The sequence below is a fragment of the Pundamilia nyererei genome, unplaced genomic scaffold, assembly GCF_000239375.1.
Source record: "Pundamilia nyererei isolate P.nyererei 1_Seehausen unplaced genomic scaffold, PunNye1.0 scaffold00001, whole genome shotgun sequence".
Lineage (NCBI taxonomy): Eukaryota > Metazoa > Chordata > Actinopteri > Cichliformes > Cichlidae > Pundamilia > Pundamilia nyererei.
In genome coordinates this window covers 4,897,065-4,918,379 of record NW_005187402.1, presented here as the reverse complement: position 1 = coordinate 4,918,379, position 21,315 = coordinate 4,897,065, and the positions used below count along the sequence as shown (strand labels likewise).

At 43.6% G+C, this 21,315-nt stretch overlaps 2 protein-coding genes across 2 annotated transcripts; one reads left to right on the top strand and one right to left on the bottom strand.

The window, feature by feature from the left end:
• Nucleotides 1-928: 928 nt before the first annotated feature.
• On the bottom strand, nucleotides 929-13,830 carry sh3bgrl (SH3 domain binding glutamate-rich protein like). The gene is made up of 4 exons (XM_005719527.2): nucleotides 13,539-13,830; nucleotides 5,098-5,283; nucleotides 2,208-2,288; nucleotides 929-1,827 (listed from the first exon to the last, which is right to left on the bottom strand). The coding sequence occupies exons 1-4, from the start codon at nucleotides 13,581-13,583 to the stop codon at nucleotides 1,789-1,791; spliced, it is 351 nt and encodes a 116-aa protein (XP_005719584.1). The 5' UTR covers nucleotides 13,584-13,830; the 3' UTR covers nucleotides 929-1,788.
• A 913-nt stretch (nucleotides 13,831-14,743) lies between these two features.
• On the top strand, nucleotides 14,744-17,764 carry hmgn7 (high mobility group nucleosomal binding domain 7). The gene is made up of 6 exons (XM_005719526.2): nucleotides 14,744-14,924; nucleotides 15,881-15,913; nucleotides 16,091-16,120; nucleotides 16,777-16,824; nucleotides 16,916-17,035; nucleotides 17,152-17,764. The coding sequence occupies exons 1-6, from the start codon at nucleotides 14,910-14,912 to the stop codon at nucleotides 17,197-17,199; spliced, it is 294 nt and encodes a 97-aa protein (XP_005719583.1). The 5' UTR covers nucleotides 14,744-14,909; the 3' UTR covers nucleotides 17,200-17,764.
• Nucleotides 17,765-21,315: the final 3,551 nt, after the last annotated feature.

The window sequence follows — 21,315 nt, the reverse complement described above, 5'->3', positions numbered from 1 at the left end:
ATAACGTGGCGTTTAGTGGCTAATAACCTCAGAATCAGACCCAATTCAAAGAGTAACAATCAAAATAACTCTGCTGTGATAAACGAGGTAGGCTGTTTTAGTTTGAAAAACAGCAGTCTGATACAATTTCGTTTCGTTTTCCTTGAAACAGTTATGTAACTGACATCATATGAGATGTTTATATGGGAAATCTTTTCTTTTGGTTCTATTGATCATATGACCATCCACAAACCTTAAGAAACCTCGAAAGGAAGGTTTACGCATCTCACCTTAGGACTCCTGTCCTTACCACTAAGTTGGTGAGAGAATACACGGTGCCTTACAGAACTTAAAGCACTTTTGAAATGCAGTTTTTGTCTTTATGTGTTATTCAAATGATAATCAGCTCCAGAGGTTTCACATTCTGAATTTCATTAGTACTTTTAGTGGCTTCAAGTCTTCTGGGTAGGTTCTGTTAAAGTGAACACCTATCTGAGATAGGACCTATTTGTGCTATTACAGTCAAATTTAATCAATGTCTATTCTTACATTTCACAGCTGTTGAGGCTGGTGGTAACGCGCAGAGCTTTAGAATAGGTTACATGCGCTTTTCCTGATTGGGAGAGTTTTATTTTGAAGGTCCACTGACAACTCCTGGGACTCTTTGGTCCTGACATGTGGTGTAAAGTGTTTGACCAGCGTGAGTTTGCCAGTCTGACACAGTTTGGAGGGCCACAGTAAAGTGTCTGAATACTTGTTATTATTTAGTTACTTCAGATTGAGATTTTGAATAGAATTTTAGAGAAGCGACACATATCAGTCTCCTGGATGTAGATGGATTAAAACAGTGCATTTGTTTAAAACTACATTTACGAAACAGTTACGTGTTCTGAATACTTTCTGAGATGACTGACACACGCTAAAGTAAAACAAAAACAGACACGTCAAGTCAACTTACAATTATTTATTGTACATAAAAAATGAACAGCACGGGGCGAGGAGGCAGAGCTCGTTTCAAAATCGGCTGACTGTTTTAAGAGTCATTCTTTTTGTCTGTGTGTCATTGCCGTTTTATTCCGAGGAGCGATTGTACCAGTTTACGTAAGTCAGGGATTTACCAACACCATGTTAAAAAAATTTATTCTAATAGGAACAAGAACTTCCCCCAAAACAAAACAAAAAAAGCACCAAAATTGCATGTATTGTCATTTCTGTTAAGCAAATATCATCTTGTAGAAAAAGGGTTTGCTAATAAAACAGTTTTAAGACGACAGAAAGTAACTATAAACTCAGCGGGTGGGACTGTAAGAGAAAACCGTTACTGGATCACACAATTTGGCTGAAAAATTTAAGACTTCTACTGATTAAACCTCTAAAAAACAATAATATTCATGTTTACAGTCAAAGGTTGGATGATGTTGTTTGTGGCCAACAGTGAATCTGTCTTTGTATATTTCACTGGGTCTGATGATGTCGTCCCAATCGGGTAGTCACACATTCACGGTAATGCTCTGATTGACATGTCATTGGGCCAATAAGATTATCAGGCTGAGATTAACGGGAGGAAGCTGAGCTGTTTTAGATACCCTTAATAGTCTGCTTTAGCACCTTCTTTCAACTACAGCTAGCAAGGCACGGCTGAACGCAGATTTATGAAACAGAAACGTCATGAGAAAAAGTACATCGAAACCTTCATTATATTTATAAGCTGAGCAAGGTGTTGCTTCTATTCCCCCCCCGGGTCTAGGCAAGGCTGGGTCCAGATGTAGGTTAGGCCTGAGGTGTCAGGACGGGAACGATGGGAAGCTGCTACTGCTGTGCTTCTTTCTTCGCTTGAGCCTCGGCCTCCTGGAGAGAAAAAAAACAGAGAGGGAAGGGACAGAGTGTGTTATATTAAAATGGAGGATACTGGTTAATATATCCCTTGCCACAGCTCAGAGGAAAACCCCCTCTGTCTCCATGGTAACTGGCACACCTCCCTGCAGTCCCCTTTGTGGCCGAGAGGAGGCGCCAGCGAGCGAGAGAGCCTGCAAAACCGATAGGAGGCCTGCTGTGGTGGATATCATGAACAGATGTATTATGTAATGTGTGTTTTCTTTATGGAAATTAAAGTGCGAAGACGAGTGTATATTTAGGATTGTTTTACAGGAAATGTGGCTGAGGGTGTAGGAATGCACTTCTCAGGAGGGACAGTCACCCAGCATGTGTTACTGTGTCCGTGAGCTTACCTTAGAGCCCGGAGGAGCGGTCAGACCCAGAAATGCGTACACGGCGTTTTCCTCCCTGGCGTCAAAGAAGGCCTCGTAGTTCTGCGAAGCAGGAAGAAACACAAACAGAGAGGTTTAAGGCCGATCAATCAGAAGATCCGGCTCTCCTGAAGCTGAGCGCCGATAATTTGAAACAGCCTCTGAGCATGTGCGGCCTGAGGCAACAATCTGGGCGGCTGTGAGAAACAGTTGAGGTTGTGTTATCTGTCCAAGGACAGACCTCGGCAGTCAGTGTGATAGGAGGGCATTGTCTTTTGAGAATGCAGCGCAGGGTAAACAAGCTAACACGTTCAGCCCGTCTACGGTTTAGCCGTCTCGCACATTCCTGATCCCTCGCTCCTTCTCTGACCCTTTGTCTTCTTCCTCTTTCTCCACCAGAGCACAAAACTGATTTTTCAAAAGAGCTCTACAGCTGCGAGCATCCCTGTCGTCTTTGTCTGTGACATTCAATACAGCCCATGCTGCAAGTGCACCTTCACTTTGAGCCACCCATTAGCAGCACAGGATGATGCCACAGTGCACGCATGCTAAAGGCCCCAAGTGTTTACAAAGGGAGTAAACGAACATCTGCTAACACAGTGCATCAGGTTTGTGTAGTGTTTGGTAGAGTATGTCTGATCAGCACAGCTGCCAAACTGATTCCTGAATAGAAAAAAATGAATGGGAAAGTAAACAGAGGAAAGCAGAATTCATGTGTCACATTTTAAGACTTAATGCCTACAATTGTTTTGTTTTTTTAAATTGTGCGATTAGTGTATTTATACTATTGCAAGAAAACTTCTTAACGTCTTAAAGTCAGTCTGGATATAGCTCCTCCTATAGACTGGGTGATGTCATGCATTGGTTTGTGGACTTCTCAAATAAGAGGTGGATGACTAAGAAATCACTATATATGCTTTTTCACTAGAAGTGAGGCAAATCGCAGGCCTGTGACCTGGTGACTCAATTATATTTTTGTAGAGGATACAAATTTTGGTGACTGTTAAGTTACGTATGGACTCTGTATTATGACTGAACATAAAAATAAACGCAAACAGAACATAGCCTTACATCTGCAGGGTCATGAGGAATATGAAAAGAATTTGGATCTATAATAAATGTTTGTTTTTTTTAACACATACAGATGCTAATAATCAGTGTCTAAGTGATGATGTTCAACAAAGTTTTGTTCAGATTGGCCTGTTTGTTAAGGAGGATATACGTACATATATACACCCTGATCAAGCATAACATTCTGACCGCCTGTCTATTATTGGGTTGGTCCCCCTTTCGCTCCCAATACAGCTCTGACCCGCGGAGGCATGGACTCCACTAGACCCCTGAAGGTGTGCTGTGGTATCTGGCACCAAATTAGCAACAGATACTTTCACTCCTGTAGTTGAGAGGTGGGATCTCCATGTATCAGACTTGTTTGTCCAGCACGTTCCACAGATGCTCGACTTTGGAGGCCAAGTCAACACCTCAAACTCGTTGTTGTGCTTCTCAAACCATTCCTGAACTATTTCTGCTTTGTGGCAGAACACGTTAATGGTCTGCAACAGTGGTAGGTGGTACGGGTCAAAGTAGCATCTAAATTAATGGCAGGACTGAACCCTGCAGAACAATATCTAAAGCATTGCACTGCTTCCTCTAGCTTGCCTTCTTCCCATAGGGCATCCTAGTGTCAGGTATTTCCCTGGTAAGCGATGCACACAGACAACTGGCCTTCAATGTGACCAGGCCACCTTCTTCCATTGCTCCATGGTCCAGTTCTGATGCTCACGTCCCCATTGTTGGTGGACAGCAGTCAGCATGGGCAGCCAGATTGGATTGGACTACACAAGCCAGTCTTCACTTCCCACATGCATCAGTGATCCTTGGCCGCTCATGACTCTGTCAGTGGTTCATCACTGGCCTGGAACATCCCACAAGAGCTGCAGTTGAAGAGATGCTCTGTCCCAGTCGTCTAACCATCAACATTTGGTTCTTGTCAAACTCTCTCAAATCCTTTCACTTGTCCATTTTTCCTACTTCTAACATGAACTTTGAGGACAAAATGTTCTCTTGTTCCCTCATACATCCCAACCACTAACAGGTGTCATGATGAAGAGATAATCAGTGTGATTCACTTAACATGTTAGCAGCCTTGAGTTTTGCCTGATACATGCATACACACATTTACTATGTTAAAAATGAAACCATACTTTAAAAGACACCCTGATTTGTCACCAGTTTTATTATAAATCATTTACAAAAATGGCCACAATGTTGCAAGCAGTCAGGTTTAAAATTGAACATAAACTCAGCAGGAGAGCATTTATTAGGCTATAGATCAAATGACAAGTACGGTAAACAAGCTCCCCCTATTGCCCATTAGAAAGTAAATTAAAGGTAGTTTGCATCAGTTTATTCTTTCAGACTCAGGGGTTATGTTCATCGTTTATTTACCGTTCGTAGGGGCAGCAGAACAGTGACATATTGAGACCTTACGTGTTTTGTATCAGCTTTAGTCTCCAAAAACTCTGTTTCCACTTTTTAAAAAACAATAGCTGTCTTGTAAGTTGCTAGATTCCCCACTGTGTTCACCAGCTATTTGCTAACTATGTTTGGCAGCTCTGCGGTGCTGGGAAGGGAGTGTACGGAGTGTATTTTTATTAAAGCCTTTTCACTGAGCACAGCAGCTACTGAAAGAACAGTGAAGCTGCAGTCTATAAACCCAAAACAAAGGGATAAATGACGCCTGTACACTCTGTATACTTGAGGTCAACTTTTAATCAGGTGGTATTGAAGACATGAGCTTTATTATCACAACAGTAGCTGCTTAGATGATCGCATGCAAATAATTTCATGTGTGTTCACGTGCGTGTCTTACCCCGCAATATTTGGTTTCATTAAATATCTGTGGGGGGAGCGGGTTCCCCGTGGCAGGCCTGGATTCCTCTGGGACATTCTCCCTCATCCACTTCCTGTTAGCCTCGTTGGCTGCGATGTCACACTCCTCGAACTCGATCTTATTGGCCGCCAGGAAGCCCATCACATCCTGCTGCTGCTTTTTAATCTGTGTGCGGGTGGATGAGAAAAGATGGTAGAGGGGGAAGTTGTCGGTTAAACATGACTCAGCCGTATGAGGAAACACAAGAGCCTCAGTTCATCATGCTGTCATGAGTCTGTTTTAGAAATAAGGAGACTTTTTCTCTCCTGTGAGAACTACAGAGATCACTGACTCTCTGTTACTAAGTTACCACTCTGCTAGTAAGTAAAGGAAGTGGGAACATGGGAAAGGCTAAGCAGGCACAGATTATACTTCATCTGTATCAAAAAACACACCATACAGTGAAGAAGCCTGCAGACACCAGTAATTCCCCACATTATCAGAGGAAATGTTTAAAATAAAAGCATCTCAAAATTAGTCAAAGGCTGCACTGTTTTTCTCACTGTCTGGGATTTTATGCAGATGCGATTGATTTCGACAGGAGGATATCCTGCTGCACTGGAAAAAGCACTAAATTAAACATTAACACATTTGTCATTTGTCACACTTCTAAAATAGTCTATCCGGCTTGTTGCAAAGCAACATTTTTATCTAAGGGGATGCAGCTCTACGACTAACAAGGAAATAAAGGTCTATCAAGGTTGCCACGGTGATATCTTGCAAGGTTTCATCTCTTTACAAAGAAGCCTAAATGCATCCTGCTGACAGATGAAGAAGAAGCTACACTCTGCATAAAAGTGAGTGTTTAACTTTGTTTTCTTCCTCCTTCTGTGTCTTTCTGTGTGTGTGTGTGCGTGTGTGAGAAGTTGTGGTCCAATGAGCTCTCGGTGGGTGTGTTTAAGAGGGAGGATGGCCCTACAAGGCCAGACGGAAACATTAGCTCCTCTGGGACTTGAGAGGAGGTAACTGGTCAAACACGAGCCAAATAAGGCCTGCTGAATGGAGACACACACACACACACACAGAGACACACATTCAGTCTTAGCGGCACACACACACCACACCCACACACCAAAAGTAAACCAACTTCACCACGAAAACACATAATAAGGATCGATGTATCATCTTTGTGCCAGACTTGACGCCCCTGTGCGAGGGTTCCTCCCAGCTTTATGGCATGCAGATGAGACAGGTGGATTATTTAATAGCTGTTGAAACTTCACTAAGGCATGGAGGACAGTGCTCTGTGATCAGCCAGGCTGCAATCTGAATCATGGCAGTTTCACTCCAAAGGGCAAAGTCCTAAAACCAGCTCTCACTGTCTATCCACCTGCCCCGAAAAGCAATGCAACATAAAGCAACCGAGCAGAAACCTCAAAGGCTTTTTAATAGACTCTGTGTCTCCTAATGTGCATGTTTTGCACAATCACAGGAGATTATTTGAATCTCAAAATGCTACAACGACAAGTTAAGCATAAGGTTTCTCATACTTTGGTCTGTTTTCTGCTTCACTTTGGTGCACTCGGGCCATTGGTCCAACAGGGCTACATTGTACCGCTGCCAAGCAAAATTAATTTGTAGGACAAACTGGCCACATGCCATCTGCACCGTAACTCTAATTGAGCAGTGGGAGCTCCCAGCTCCGGGCCTCTGAAATGCTCCCTCATGTCTTCAGTCCCGAATTGAGCGCCTGGTGAAAGAAAACTGGCTGTCCTTGGATTTGGGTGTGGTAATAAACAAACACTTACTTCTTATCCATTTCTTCAGAATAGTTTTATATCATTCCTTCTTCTCAAGAAGAAGATAATCATCTAATCATCTTCTTCTTAAGAAGAAGAAGAACACAAAAAGAAGTGTGAGGCAGGCCAGTATGTGCCTTACAGCAGAGACCTGCAAGTGTGAGGTTTCATTTCCATAAACTATGCTTCTCTTGCATCGAGTCCAAGCATGCAAATTAATACTGGTATTTAGTTGAACATAATGCAAAAACCAAAAAGGGTGCGCTAATGTCAGGGTTGCTTCTTTTGCATAGATGCTGATCAGCATTAGCCGTGTTACTCTATCTAATCCAGGCGTTCGTGGTACTAACCCAATGATTCCTAATCAATCAAGCGGTCCTTTTAACATTTCCAGCAGTTGGATTCAGTCATAGAATAACATTCAATAACATTCAGTTATTGAATGTCTTGCACAATTGGTAAGCAGTTTTCCTTTAGGCCAGACTGTTTAAATATCTTCATGATCAAAGTAAGCTTAACTTACTTAAGTAGTCTGGCTTACAATCAAATTAAGCCAGCTGAACATCAACATGTTAGCGGTGTCACTGTGAGAAAGATAGCACCCTGATGTCAGTGTTTAGCTCAAGGTGCTGTGCAGCACTCACTTAGCGCCGTGTCTCCTGTGTCGAGTCACTCGCACACAATTACTTACTGCTGACTACCTACACTGATTTCAAATGTATCATCTGGGTTAGGAGAGAGGAGCCTGAAACAAACACTTCAAATCACTGATAACTACCATCATAGCACTTACTTGGCACAGTAATTAAATTTGATCACACTCACGCTGATGGACACACCCATGGAATGACTCAGGCAATTCCACATTAGCTTACTATACTAGGATGTCCGAAACCTTGATAAACAACTCCAGTAGGACAACTCCAGGGATTTATTAGAATATGAAAATATATCAAACTATGCTTTTGAAGTCATAGCAGACATTGCCGGATAGCTTGCCTGAGCTTTAAAGTCAGGAACACTTGTTTAATATAGTTTAAATTTCTTAATTATTACTTGGTTAAAATTAAACGAGACCATTGTTACCCACCGACTATCTGCTCTTAAAAGTTGCCATGCTAAGCACAAACCAGTATGTCTAAAAAGATACATACAGTCATGTAAAAAAGAAAGTTTTCACAATAGTCTATGCAGTCCTGTGAGCTCAAGGTGAACTCAGTGACCGCAAGGTACCCGGTCCAAATCATCAACCTTCTACCACCGTTGTTGACGGTTGCTACAAGGTGTTTGTGCTGATATGCTGTGTTTGTTTTACGCCAACATCTAAACTTTGATTTCTCTGTCCAAAGGACATTGTTCCAGAAGTCTTGCAGTTTGTTCGGATGCATCTTTGCAAACCTGAGGCATGCTCCCATGTTCTTTTCTGCTGCCAACACCTTCCAAACAGGCCATACTTGTTGAGTCTTTTTCTAATTGTACTCAATGAACTTTAACGTTTAACATGCTATCTGAGGCCTGCAGACTGAGAGCTCTTGGGTTTTTGCAGTTTCTTTGAGCATCGCAAACTCTGACCTTAGGGTGAATTTACTGGGACGTCCATTCCTGGGAAGATTGTGGCACTCTTCCAGAACACAAAAACTGCCACAACATCTGCTTTCCTATAGGTGCTCACACTTTAATCAAGTGCATTTGGTTATCATCGCCTGGCTGCTACTTGCCATCTTATTTTCTTTGGAACCAGTAAGGGTGTACTGACTTTTTCCAAGTACTTCATAGTCTTTTGAAACTTTCTTTTGCCTGTACTAAAGTTACAGATTGAAGTACAGATTAAGTTTATTATTAATTAAAAGAACAACTAGTTTTTGGTAGTAAGTTCAGCGGAACTTACTGTATATCGTTACATGAATGATTATTGTTGACTGACTAGAATCTGAGTTGAATACAGTTGAAGGAGGTGGAATCTGCACCACGTGAACTTTGGTTTACATGCCTTATCATCATGTGAGAGAGTTATGGCAGGACAATCCACATCCAGACATGATCAATCCCAGAAAAGGTCAGAACTCTGGCATTAACAGCTGCCAGACAATGACAAGCATTGATTGGATGGACCGTATCCACAACACTGGCTTAGATCAATATGGTGGACACTAATTGAATACCCCATCTGATTAAGGGTTGGGTTCAGCTCATGTTAATTTCAATAAGACAGGAAAGAAAACATGTTTAAAACGTCAGTTGCTCTTCACAGATAAGGCAAATAGCCTTTCATATTCCCCGGAAGCCCAACATTTGAATATGGGAAAGAAACCACTCTTTGCGCCAAGAGGAAACATGAATCAACCCCTGCCCTGTATGCTCATAAGGGATAAACGTTTGTCTTGATTAGATCACGTCTGATTTCAGCTGAAAACAGTTGCTTACTGGAAAAGTACCAAAAGCAGTAGCCTCCACCCAGTCCTGTACTCAGTCAGCATTACAATATAGTTACAAAAGAGCCTTACACTGTTGCTCTGGCTGAATTCCCATACTGCTGCCTGGAGGTGAAACAGCAACAAAATTAGCTGATATAGAAACGAACTGTAGCACCAGCCCAAATCACGTCTGACCTATAAACCTTAACATCAAATCCACAATAGGGAAAAGCATGATAAGGCTGACATTCTGAGGGCGAAAGTCCTGGGCATAGAGAGTTACACTGCATGTCCACAGCATCTCAGGTTATTACAGATTCACAGAGCATTTATTGTGACAATAAGGAAATTGTAAAACAGTGTGGCTGCAGTTCAGGCATGGAAATGAGGGAGGAAATGTGCCGTGGTGCTGGCCAGTGCCTTTGGCTCGTTAGACATTTGCAGTTTAAGTCGACCTTGTGGTCTATGGTCTAGATATACTGTTGTAGGTGCATATGTGCATTGGCATATGTGTATTTAAGGAAAAAAAGATTCTAGTTTGTTAGGCAAACTTGGCCTCGCTCAAAACCAGGCGCAGTTGAGATACCCGGTGGCATTCTGTAAAAGATATTTTACATACAAATACAACATCAGAAATTTGGGTTATGTTTTAAAGAGCCATTAGCAACAGGATTGAAAACATCCCTAGAGAACTTACACGAAAGCACAATATTATATATCTAAGTGATTGAAATGCTCTGCTTCACATTACTGGGTGGAAATACAATAATGTCAGCTCACATTGTGATACCCTCCTTCATACTGTATAACTAGCTCAGACCAAAGTCAAGCAGCAACCTCCAGGGATAAAAACTGAAACCGATGTGGGAAAGTGCCAAAAACACCAGTTCATCAAACGGCCACTTGGCAATATATTGCATACAGCTTCTTGCACTGGCACAAAATATGGCTGTTTTTATAAAAGCGTGCAGGCACTGTTAACAGATTCCACTGTTAATGTTACTCACTAGTCGCTCCTGGAGGTAGTGCTGATAATACTGAGTCCTCGTAGTATTGTACCTTGAGTTAGTCTACGATTGTAGCCACTAAACATGGGTGTCTCTCCCTGTGAGACACATCCATACTGTCTATAGCTGTGTCTTTCTCTTTTAGCACTCAAATCCAAACATGGCCACTTGTGGCTTCAAAAAACCAAGATGCTTTTTGGCTATAATGCCATCTTAAAGCTTCAAAATGGGACTTCACGAACTCAACATCACAATGCAAATGTCTCCTGGGGAAAGGTTTTATGTTCAGATGGGATAAATATTGAGCTGTTTGGCCACAATGACAAGAGGTGTGTTGCAGGAGTAAAGGTGTACCAACTGTCAAGCATGGTGGTGGTAGCATTATGCTCGACAGTTAGTACACTATTGTTAGGTTTGAAAGCCTAGCATTATGCTCTTGTTAATGAAGAAGGAGGACTACCTCCAAATTCTTTAACTTCATTTTAAATCAACTGATAAAGTGTTGAAAGTTACTCAGAGAGTTGCGTTCCAACAGGACAATGATCCAAACACTGGTTTTGGAATGGATAACACATGCTAGCAATTAGCTTCTGTAATGGCCTTCCCAAAGCCCCGACCTCAACCCTATTTAATATTTTGGGACTATGATTAAAAGCCAGGCCTGTGCAAACAAACCAACCAGATTAAATGAACTCTACCAATTCTGCCAAGAAGAATGGTCAGATATCGATCCAGAATTATGCCAGACGCTTGTTGATGCCAAAAGTGCCTGATCAAGGTGAGTGTATATGTATATACTTGTGCCTGTATGTAAACTTGGCAACTTGTGTATATCAGAGAAAACCTGAAACGATTTCAAACTTTTGTACCAAGTTTATGTTTTTGGATATAGAAAATCTGAAAAAAATAACATGTCATGCATGACCATGATGGATGTATCTAAACTTCTAATTACAACTGTATACATTTACCATCTCCTACCAGAATACTCACATTGTGTATTTATTTCTTATATGTATTTCTTTAGTGTAAAGTGATCTATTTTTTTGGATCTATTTCTTTTCTGATAGTTTTATTTTTATAGAGCTATGTTTTTTTTTTATGTTTTGGGGACATGGTAATTTCCCAATTTTGGGGATAAAGTATTTCCTCATCATATTCTTCTGGAATTTTATTGTTGTTCCCTTTTTTCCATTTTTTTCCGTCAGAAAAAAACCTGTTTTTTCCAAGTGGCAGCAACGTATGCAACTGGAGTTTGTGGCATTTTGCTAAATCATATTTTGAGGAACAGTACTGTTGACATAACTCACCTCAGTTCTTTTTTTCATTACCATACTGTAGCCTTTTCTAACTGAAATCTGTCTATTGACACATACTGTAAATCTGATGTTGTGCTCTTCTATGACAAACTGGTACTCAAGCTCAATCAAATTAACAGTACTTTGTTTTTGACCTTTGGCTCTTGTACGGATCAGCTTTCACATGAAATCAATCAGCCCCAAAAGCTAACACAATGCTCGAACACAAAGCAGAACTTAATGTCTTGGAAAACAAAACCATCTATCTGGATGATGCTGACTGTTGTAGTTTGTCAAGTGCTGAACCTCATATAAGCCCTCTGGCTAACTTCACACAGTCTGCTGCTCTGACCTGCATTCAGTTTCCTCTATGGAACAAAAAACACTTGAAATATTATTTTTTTTTAAATACTCCTACTTATCTCCCTGTTTTTGGATGTTCCTCTCTGCACATTCTTATTTATACTCGAGTGCTTAATGTAGTATCAGATGGGGCTGGGTAGAGGAATGTGATGACACTGTTTTGTAGACACAGACGCAAAAAAGCAAGCTTAGTTGCGACAGAGACTTTTCGCCACAATTTCCCGCTCAGCAGCCTGCTCATGCTAATGTGCGAAGAGAGATTTTAAATATTGTGTAATTCAGACATTCAGTAAATGCTTTAATAATCTACAATAGTGCATCTGCTAAAATAAAAATCAAAGGGAATGAGTTAAACATGGTAAGAACAAACAAAATGAACTCTAACGCTGCTGCTCTGCTGACTATGAAAACAATGCAAAAGCTCGTATGCCTCTTCTAGAGGACTTAACCAAAAACAAATCAATGAGAGGTAATGCACTTTCCCAGACAGACTCCAGGACGCTGATGGCATCGCTGGCTCTAAACTCACTCCACTCTGACTCTACAGGAAGCTCCTGTGCTCTAAAGCCTGCTGCTGAGCCTGTGCAAATGTCATTTACTGTCAGGGCAATAAAGTCACTCAGAGCAGTCCTACTGAAAGGAGGCTCTGTTTGATTATTTCCTGTATGTGAGCTGTGAAAACAAACGGCTGGCGGAAGGAAAATTGCCCGACAGGTGATCTAAAGCACAAGGGTACGACAAGTGACTATAAAGTTGGACACTTTTATCAAAGGAATCTTTAAAGGTTCTTTTTTTGGGAGCATTTCTCCTGATAAAATTTGCACGTTTACAGTATTGAGACCTTGCAGACACCAGGCGCGATGCTAAATGCAATGTTTTCATCGCATCTGATGTTGACTAGTTGTAGGATACAGTGTGCAAGAACTCAGTGTTTAATGAGCTTCTGCACGCTCGTGTTTATGTTGATCCAGAAGTTCTGCAAGTCTTAAACCCTACTTCAGGGCCGCAGCTGCTTGTCTAAACGGGGGCCCCTGGAGAATTGCATCACCATCATTCCTCTGCACTCTGGAAGAAACTGGCAAGTCTGGAGCTAAAAGAATGTCCTCTCTACTGAAGGAAAACAAGAGTCCTGCTCTGGCATCAGGTGACACAGCACATCGTTTTAAGTTCATCTATTGATTTTTGTATTTTCTGCATGTCTTTCCTGTTCACAGTCTAGTTTCAGCTGAAAAACCCAATAAACTGCCACTCCAGGAAGCACTGTGACAAACCGCAGCTGAGAGAGACAGACGCCCGCTCGCTCCTCAAACTTCCTCCCTGCCCCTTTCTCTGTGCACGAAGTTAAAAGAAAATCAAGGAGAGACTCGAGCTGCGTTCAAAGTGTGGTGGACGGCAGAGCTGCATGCTTACTGATGAGTCAGGCCACCCCGCGCAGTGAGAGGATGACAGCCCGGTGGACATCAGTTAAGTAGAATAAAAAAGTTCGGCCTGGCTGCTGCATATACACCCGCCTATCACCTCGTACGCACACAAGCCACACGCAATCATCCCGAATCTTACCGAAGTGGATCCAGAGGACGATGCTATGTACACTTTGATCACCATCTTATCTCCCTGATGCTGTTGTCACAAAAGTCCGGCGGGCTGAGCTGGTCGGCTGCTTGCTCTGCTGCTCGCAGACACTGTGCAGGTGGGCGGCTGAGCAGCGAGACACAAAGGAGAAAAAACTACAGCAACAAACTTCCGAGGCTGAAATAACGTACCAGTCTCTGGTAGACAGCGCAGACGATCTGCGCAAATGCTCCGGTCCTCAGCACTGGATGGAGCTTTGCATTCCTCCCCCGCCTCCACTCTGCCTCCCCGCCCCTTCTAGCCTCTCTCTCTCTCTCCGTTTGTGTGTGTGTGTGTGTGGAGCTGAAAAGCACACACTCTCAGACTGGTACACGCACAGAGAGGTGGCCTGTCAAGATGGCAACGGGGTTATACTGCCTGAATATTTCAGCATCGACCTCCCCCTCCACAGCATCACCACCACCCCTCCTCACCCCTTTGTCTGTAAGCCAGACACTGGCTATTGTTCGGCGCACAATGCACGTGTGCACGGTTACAGGTGTCCCGGCACTACGTGTGAACGAGGAGGCAGGTTAATGTGATAGAAAATAAAAATCTGATTTGATTTTTTTTTTTTGGAGTGTGTGTGTGACAGCACAGCCTGTGGAAGCGCCGTCTTCAGAGCAGGCGCTTTATTATTAGCCGGGCTTCGTGGGCCCCCTGCAGGCGTCTGGAGAAGTCGACGCGAGGCCTTTTTTCCCCCTGAAACGAATTTAAGGAAAGCCGACTGACAAAAAAAGTGTCGGAGAGGAGGAGGGGGAGGAGTGGGCGCCATATTGGACTGAAACTCGAAGTGAATCTATGGTTAAATCTCCCCCGCTGACTTCTGCAGAGGCGAGCCTGTGCTTTAATAAGAGCCAGCGAGGATGCCTGGCTCGCACTGGGGGCATGTTGCCTACCGCCGGGGCCTGTATGAACCATGCATGCGGCTCCCTCTCTCTCTCTCACACACACACTAACACGGCTCACTCGTGTGAAGGCAAACATGTCCTCGAACGCGAGCCTTTTCCCCCTTCTTTGCAGGCTTCCTCCCATCTCCCTCTGCAAGAACAAGCCATTCGCGGCAGACCCCTCAACATCACCGGCTCCAAAATTCCAAGTGTTCTGCAGCCCCGAATGGCGTCACCCGATTGGCCGAGGGCCTATCAATCATGCCTTTAGCCGCACCCCTCCCCCCATTCAACCACTCGCCTCTCTGTTCCAGTGTGTTTACTACACTGCCGAGCATAAGGGAGACACTCGTCTTCACATGCACTGATCCCACAGAGAAAAAAAACAGTTTTTAGTTGTATTTGTAAGGAAACCCTCCAAGAAATCAACATGCCCAAGAGAAAGGTACGTATTACGAAAATAGCAAAAATACTTTGAGGCGGATAGCAGCCATTAATGCAATGAAAACGATTGTGAAGACATCCCTCTGAGACATTACTTAATTATAACGCAACGGATAGCGGTTATTTTTCGCTGGTAATTTTTTGCCTGTTTTCTAGATATAATCTGCATTTTTTTTGTGTTAGAGCGAATATTTTCCTGCTCGGACACGGCCTTTAAAACGCCTTTTTCGTGTGCGAGCCGCTGTCCTTTGGGGAGTCAGAAGTCTCTCTCGGTCTCCATGCAGTTAAAGCACAAGCAGCAGCCATGCTTTGCAGCTCTTGTCCACCTTCGTCGCCCGACCTACCGAGAACAAACGCTTCGCTTATCGCCGTTCGGGCTCCAAACCGGCCCGAAGTGGCGCCAGAAAATGCCTTAGTGGCTTTACTTTGCATTTTGACCGCGAAAACAAACATTCGCCGTCGCGTTTCGATAAAATTATATATTTTCTCTCTTTGTTCGCGGTCCCAAATGGCTGCGATGGCGTTTCCCTGCCGCCAGGTGGCGCCTGTGAGCCCGCTAAACCTGGTCCCTCCCCCTTCTCAGAGACTCCCGCGCCAGCTTTCAAATCTCAGCTCCATGCACTGAATGAGAGAAAGAGATGGGGGGGCGTGGAAGGGGAAAGCAAGGCCTGGACCCTCGAAATATGGCCTCAGAGACCCGCATGACTCTGCTCTCACAGCCTCCGTCGGAATCCAGGCGTGGAGCCGGCATTTCTGGCCTGTAAATCGCTTAAACCCACCTGTATTTGAAATGAACTTTGCTTTTCACCTGAAACTGAAAAGTTTTTTCAGCACCTCTATGACCAATCCTAATATGTGTCCAGGTCGCACAGCATCTGTTCGCTGTTGATATAAACAGCAGCTAAGCTCTTATTTTTTCCAGTCACTCATTTAAAGCTGTTGTGTTGTGTTTTTCAGGCACACGGAGCAGAGGCAGGAGAAAAGGAGGAGGTAAGCAAGGAAACGGCGAGCTGCACCTCTCGCACGCCATTTAAATTCAGATTTTAATCGGCACGTGAAAGATTAAAAGGGAAAATAACATTTTTAGATTAAATACCTGTGTGTCTGTGCTTCCTGCTTGTCAAAATAAAAGCCTCGCATTAACAACAACCTCTTGTCATGTTTCAGCCCCAGAGGAGATCAGCTCGGTTATCGGCGGTAAGATGGCACACACTTTTCCACGCTCACCGACATCACCTGATGAGAATGGACACGTAAAAAACCCAAACAAAGCAGAGCGGCTAAAAGTGTAGCACATGCAGATATGTAAATTGAGTGTGCATAGGGGCGCATAGGAGCAAGAACTGCGTTTTCCAGCAAAGCAAAACTTTTCAACAAGTTGTTTTTGCATAACAAAACATAGCAGTGACTTGAGAACAGTTATATAGTGCATTAAAATTACTACAAATGTCTCAGATATACTTTAATTTGCCTAAATTCACAATTAAAGCAAGATTAATGAACATTACAGTGAGTTAAAACAGCCAAAATCAACCTCAAAGATGTGTTCACATGTATCTACATGTAATACTAACTAAAAGCCAATAGCTGGCATAATCGACCCCCAGTATTGACTGTGGGGGGGAGGGGTTTTTCTTAATGAAGCAAATTATTGGCACGCTGTGTCTTTATTGAAAGAAGTTTCTTTTCAGGAACATTTTAGGGGTTTAAAGATGTCTTTCATGCACCAAAGTCCTCATGAACATTCAGAAGTACTGGGGAAAAAACAGGCTCTAAACTATCATAGATACTCCTGTAGTGCTGCTGTATTCAAGCGTAGCAGTTTACTCATCGCTTTCCTCTTCTTTCCCCAGAAACCGGCCCCGCCCAAGCCGGAACCAAAGGTGAAGAAGGCGGCGAAGGTGAGAGGCTAAATGAAGTTGTATTCGAGGGTGGAGGGAGGGCGTTTGTAGATGCTCAGCATGCTCACTGCTTGTGTCTAAACCTGAACAGAAAGAAAAGGCTGTGAACGACAAGAAGGAGGACAAGAAGACCAAGAAGGCGAAGGAGAACGCCGAGGCAGAGGCGAATGAGGAAAACCACTCTGAGAACGGCGAGGCCAAGACCAACGAGGTGTGTGAGCAGGGGGACGCCCCTCCCCTTGGCCTTTTTGGACAACCCTGGTAATTTCACGATTTCACCAAAAACGAACAAAGTTTTAACTTCAGCCTTTCTGCTTCATCCCTTAGGTGGAGGCAGCTCCCGAGGAGGCCAAGGAGGAGGCCAAGTCCGAGTAGCACCACTGCCCAAACTCTCTCCTCCTCCATCTTCTACAGCCCCTTCCCCCCCACTCCACCCAAAAAACTACCCCAGCCAGTCCCACCCCACCCCCCCCTCTAAGTCTCTCTCACATGGTTTCCCTCCAAGGCGTATTGTTAACAGAGGAATATTTTTATCAATGATTTTATAAGTATCCGTACAGATTTTTAGCACAAAAAAGCAAAGCTGATTATGGAGCGCCTTGCAGATTTGCAGTGGTCATATCAAAGTGTCTGCAAGCGAAATGAACACACTAAAATCTTTTTTAAATGGCATTTCATGATTGTTGAAGGCTTGTTTTTGGTGTAGAAAGCGTGTCCCTGCCGGATTGGCCATGTTGTGAGTTGTGTATTACTGTGGGTTTTTTTGTTTGTTTGTTTCACTTCTAACTCCACAAAAATCAGACCTTTTCTTCCTCACCTCCTCCCCTTTCTCCCCCCTTTTATCCACGTTTTTACTACAACGGTTCAGACATGTCGGTGTGGGCGATTCCTTTTAGACCTCTATAAACGTGCAGTGAGTCCCCTCCTCATTTTTTTTTTTTTCTCTGCTTCTGTCTCATGGTGTTTTTTTTTTTTTTCTTTCATTGAAATTGTGTTTTGACGAAGAAGAAGAAAAAAAAGATACAAAACGAAAAACTACTAGCGTGTTGTCCATAAGAAAGAGGAAGACGAACATGTGAAACATTCCGGAGAACGGCGACTGCCTCCGATCCGTCTCCTTAGACGACCCTGCGTGTATAAAAGAAAAGAGGAAAAAAAATTCTAAAAAAAACAACAAAACAAAACAGCTCCCGCTCCATCCACGCTGTCACGCCAGCTTTTCTAAACACTGTTTTTTGTTTTAGTTTTTTCTGGTTTGGTTCGGTTTTTTTTGGTTTTTTAACAGCGATTGAATTTGGAATCCTTCTGTGACAAAAAAAAGGAAAAAAAAAAAAGAAAAAAAAATATATGCAGGTGTCCGGTCCCTCTCTTATGTTCTGAAATTCTCTTAATAAAAAGAAGTCCTGGGAATTTTCCTCGAATTGGAGTGTCCAGTTTGCTTTCTTTGACGACAGTGGGATAAATAAAGGGAAATGAATGGGGGAAAATGGGTTGTGAGTCAAAACTCAAGCGTTTCGTAGGTAAAAGCAACCATGTGTTGTCTTTGAATTGAAATATAAAGCCTGCTTGCGTCTTTAAAGCATGCGATTTCCACTACTAACTGTGCTTAAGAGCCTCCTGGGATCTATCTGTACGCATAATCAAAAATGACTGCATTCATTTTTCTTTTTTAAACAAGAACATCCTTGCCACTTAGCAAAATCCAGTATTTCCTTCAAGAGAAGCTGCTGCAGGTTATAGATTCCACATTTCATCCGTCCTCCTTTCTCTGATTACACACTCAAGTCCACTTCATCCTCCAAACTTACTCGAGGCATGTTTGGTACAGCCCAGACTGCAAATATCTGTTGCAAAAGACTCTTTAAGGGAGGTCAGGTCAGCGAAAGGTCAGCCAGACCTTCATTGTTCATCCCACTGATCGATCCTTCTAAAATGCACCAGTGAGAGGACATCATACCCAGTAACTGAGCAAAGCCTTTAATAAAGTAATGCTTCTACATCCTCTCTGGCTCGCAGCCTTTACAAACCCAGAGAAAAAGGGCCTAGATGCAGACAGTTCCTAACTGCCCGCTTCTTCCTTCCCCTTTAGGGCTTAACACGCTCACGTTAAACCCTGGCGCGAGTGCTGTGACCCACATTCACCTCGACCCTGAAAGAAAGAAGAAGTTGCTGCTTTATTTCGTAACCTGCTTTAAAGAGAGCCCCGCATTTAGGTACACGTACAAAGCTTTCATGCATCGGTTCATGGCAAAGGCCTGGCAGGAGAATGGTGAATAAGATGCTTGTAGTCTGCTGAGCAAACACGGTGTGAATGGGCGACTCTGATGTGCACTTGCCTGCAGCACTGGGTGTGTGAGCGTGCACGCTTGCTGCGTTCTGTTGAGCCTCAAAGTCAACCGCTGCTGTGAGTTCAAGTATATGAAGACACATATGCATGTGTGTGTGTTTGTAACAGCATTGTTTTCCAGGCTTGGACTGGGTGCAACAGCCTGCAGCAGCTCCTCTGGTTTAAGCTTCAGCTTTGTGTCTTCATGTGCTTCACTTATCTGTGAATCACTGCACAATATGACGCTCGATTTTAATTTGTATTTATTTATTTTGTTTAGTTTTGGGTTATTTCCCCCCTTCTCTTCCGCTATGCTGTGCAGCAGTCTCAGTCCCTCTGACCTGCATTGTCATGGCCGAGCACTGGGCTCCATTTTGTCGATGTCTTGCTGTGCGTTAAGCGTCGTTGCGCCTCGCCGCCACTAGATGTCAGTCTTGTCTCATATTTCATACCTTAAAAGAAACCAAAACAAAAAACGCTCTTTGCCCACGGCCTCATGTGGAGCTTTGATTAACCTTGATTAACTCATGCATTAAAAGGCGTTATTCTGTTTTTTATTATTAATTTACTATGAGAGATGACTCACACATTTCTTAATAGAGCAAAAAAAAAAAAAAAGCATTTCAAAGGCCTCCTTACCTCCCTTCCCCTTCTTATTCACATCTCGCTTCGTTATGGCTTTTAATCCTCTTGTCATCAGCTGTTGTTTAATGCATTTACTTTTCAATCTAGTGTGACTTGAGCCGGGCCGGATAAAAGCACACGGTCGGGCCCAGGCGATTAATTCGCAGCCTGTGTGTGAGATCCGTCGATAAGTGAGGGAAACTAAAGGAAATACATTATTGATCAGACAGAAAGTTTCAGATCTCAGCCAGGGTGGTCTCTTTTTTATTGCTCACCACCTTCTTTCATCTGTGCACTCCTTGTGATATTCCTCAGCTCTTACACTCTCATTGATCCGTCCATTCACCCTGTCTCCTGTGATCAGCCCTCTGACTCGTTAACGGCTTTGATACCGAGACACACACAAACACGCGCAAACAAACCAAACATGCAGCCCTCTCTTAAGGCAATCGGGCATCAAAGTTCTAATTAGCCCCTACCGATATTGTTTTATCTTCTGCCTGTGTGTGCGTGCTGAGTGCTCTGGCTGAAATTGAATGTCTGCCTGCTTTATCTGTCTCTCGGCCCATCTGCCGGTCTGCCTGCTCATCCTCTTCTGTCTTTTCACTGTCTGGTCTGAGTAATCATAAGGCTGCTTTGCCCCCGCCGTGCATGAACCCCCCTCCACCGCCAGTGTTTACTCTCACTTTGTCCTTACTCCTGGCAGGCTTGTTGACTAAAATAGCCCCCACCCCCATTTTCCCCCTTTTATTTATTTATTTTTAAACATTTGCACAGCCTATTCTGTCATCCCACGCGTTTTCAGCTCCCGTCGTTTACCTCCCCCTGTCCGCATCCCTCTGGCCAGGGACTGTGCATGTTTGCACACATCTACCCCGCGTAGTTCGGTGTGTGTTACATGGAAGGAGATGGAGGGTGGGGTGCTCTCTGAGTAAAAAAGAATGAGGATGACCTTTTGCGAGGAAGTGATTTAAATGATGCCCTGTCGTCAGCAGGAAGAGCACTGTGTGAATGTGGATGAGCAATTGTTGTGGAAAGGACGTCACACTTTTTGCACACGCGTAAAGCTGGGGGACAGTGTGCGCGCGCACACACACACACACACACACACACACACACACACACACACACACACACACACACACACAGGTTCAGGTTCACATTTTCAATGGAAAATGTCTGGCTGTCTTAAACAACTGTTTGTGTTCGACTGTCTTGTTTATCTGTACTCGATGGGGGTGGGATGTTCAGGAGTGAATGGGAAGACGCAGGAGGAGAAAGAGAGGAAGAGGAAACTAACGGGAGGTGAGGAAGAAGAGGGGAAGGGGAGAAGAGAGGAGAGGAAGTGTGCAGGGGAGAAGAGCTGGATGCAGATGGGGATCTATTCTCTCCGTGCACACAGACAAGATGGAAATGAGTGGGCGTCTGTGACGTCAATCAGTGAACACACACACACTCCCCTCCTCTTCCAGTCCCATGCTAATACATGCTTCACTGCAAACAGCAGCAGTCCTACGGATCACAGGCATAAACATCAGCGC

Excerpts from the sequence above, each read along its gene's own strand:
- sh3bgrl (XM_005719527.2), bottom strand. The coding sequence starts at position 13,583 with ATGGTGATCAAAGTGTACATAGCATCGTCCTCTGGATCCACTTCG. Across the intron at positions 5,284-13,538 it reads CGTCCTCTGGATCCACTTCG|ATTAAAAAGCAGCAGCAGGA; the intron begins GTAAGATTCGGG and ends ACCCGCACACAG. Across the intron at positions 2,289-5,097 it reads ATGAAACCAAATATTGCGGG|AACTACGAGGCCTTCTTTGA; the intron begins GTAAGACACGCA and ends CCTGCTTCGCAG.
- hmgn7 (XM_005719526.2), top strand. Across the intron at positions 15,914-16,090 it reads AGGCAGGAGAAAAGGAGGAG|CCCCAGAGGAGATCAGCTCG; the intron begins GTAAGCAAGGAA and ends GTCATGTTTCAG. Across the intron at positions 16,121-16,776 it reads GATCAGCTCGGTTATCGGCG|AAACCGGCCCCGCCCAAGCC; the intron begins GTAAGATGGCAC and ends TTCTTTCCCCAG.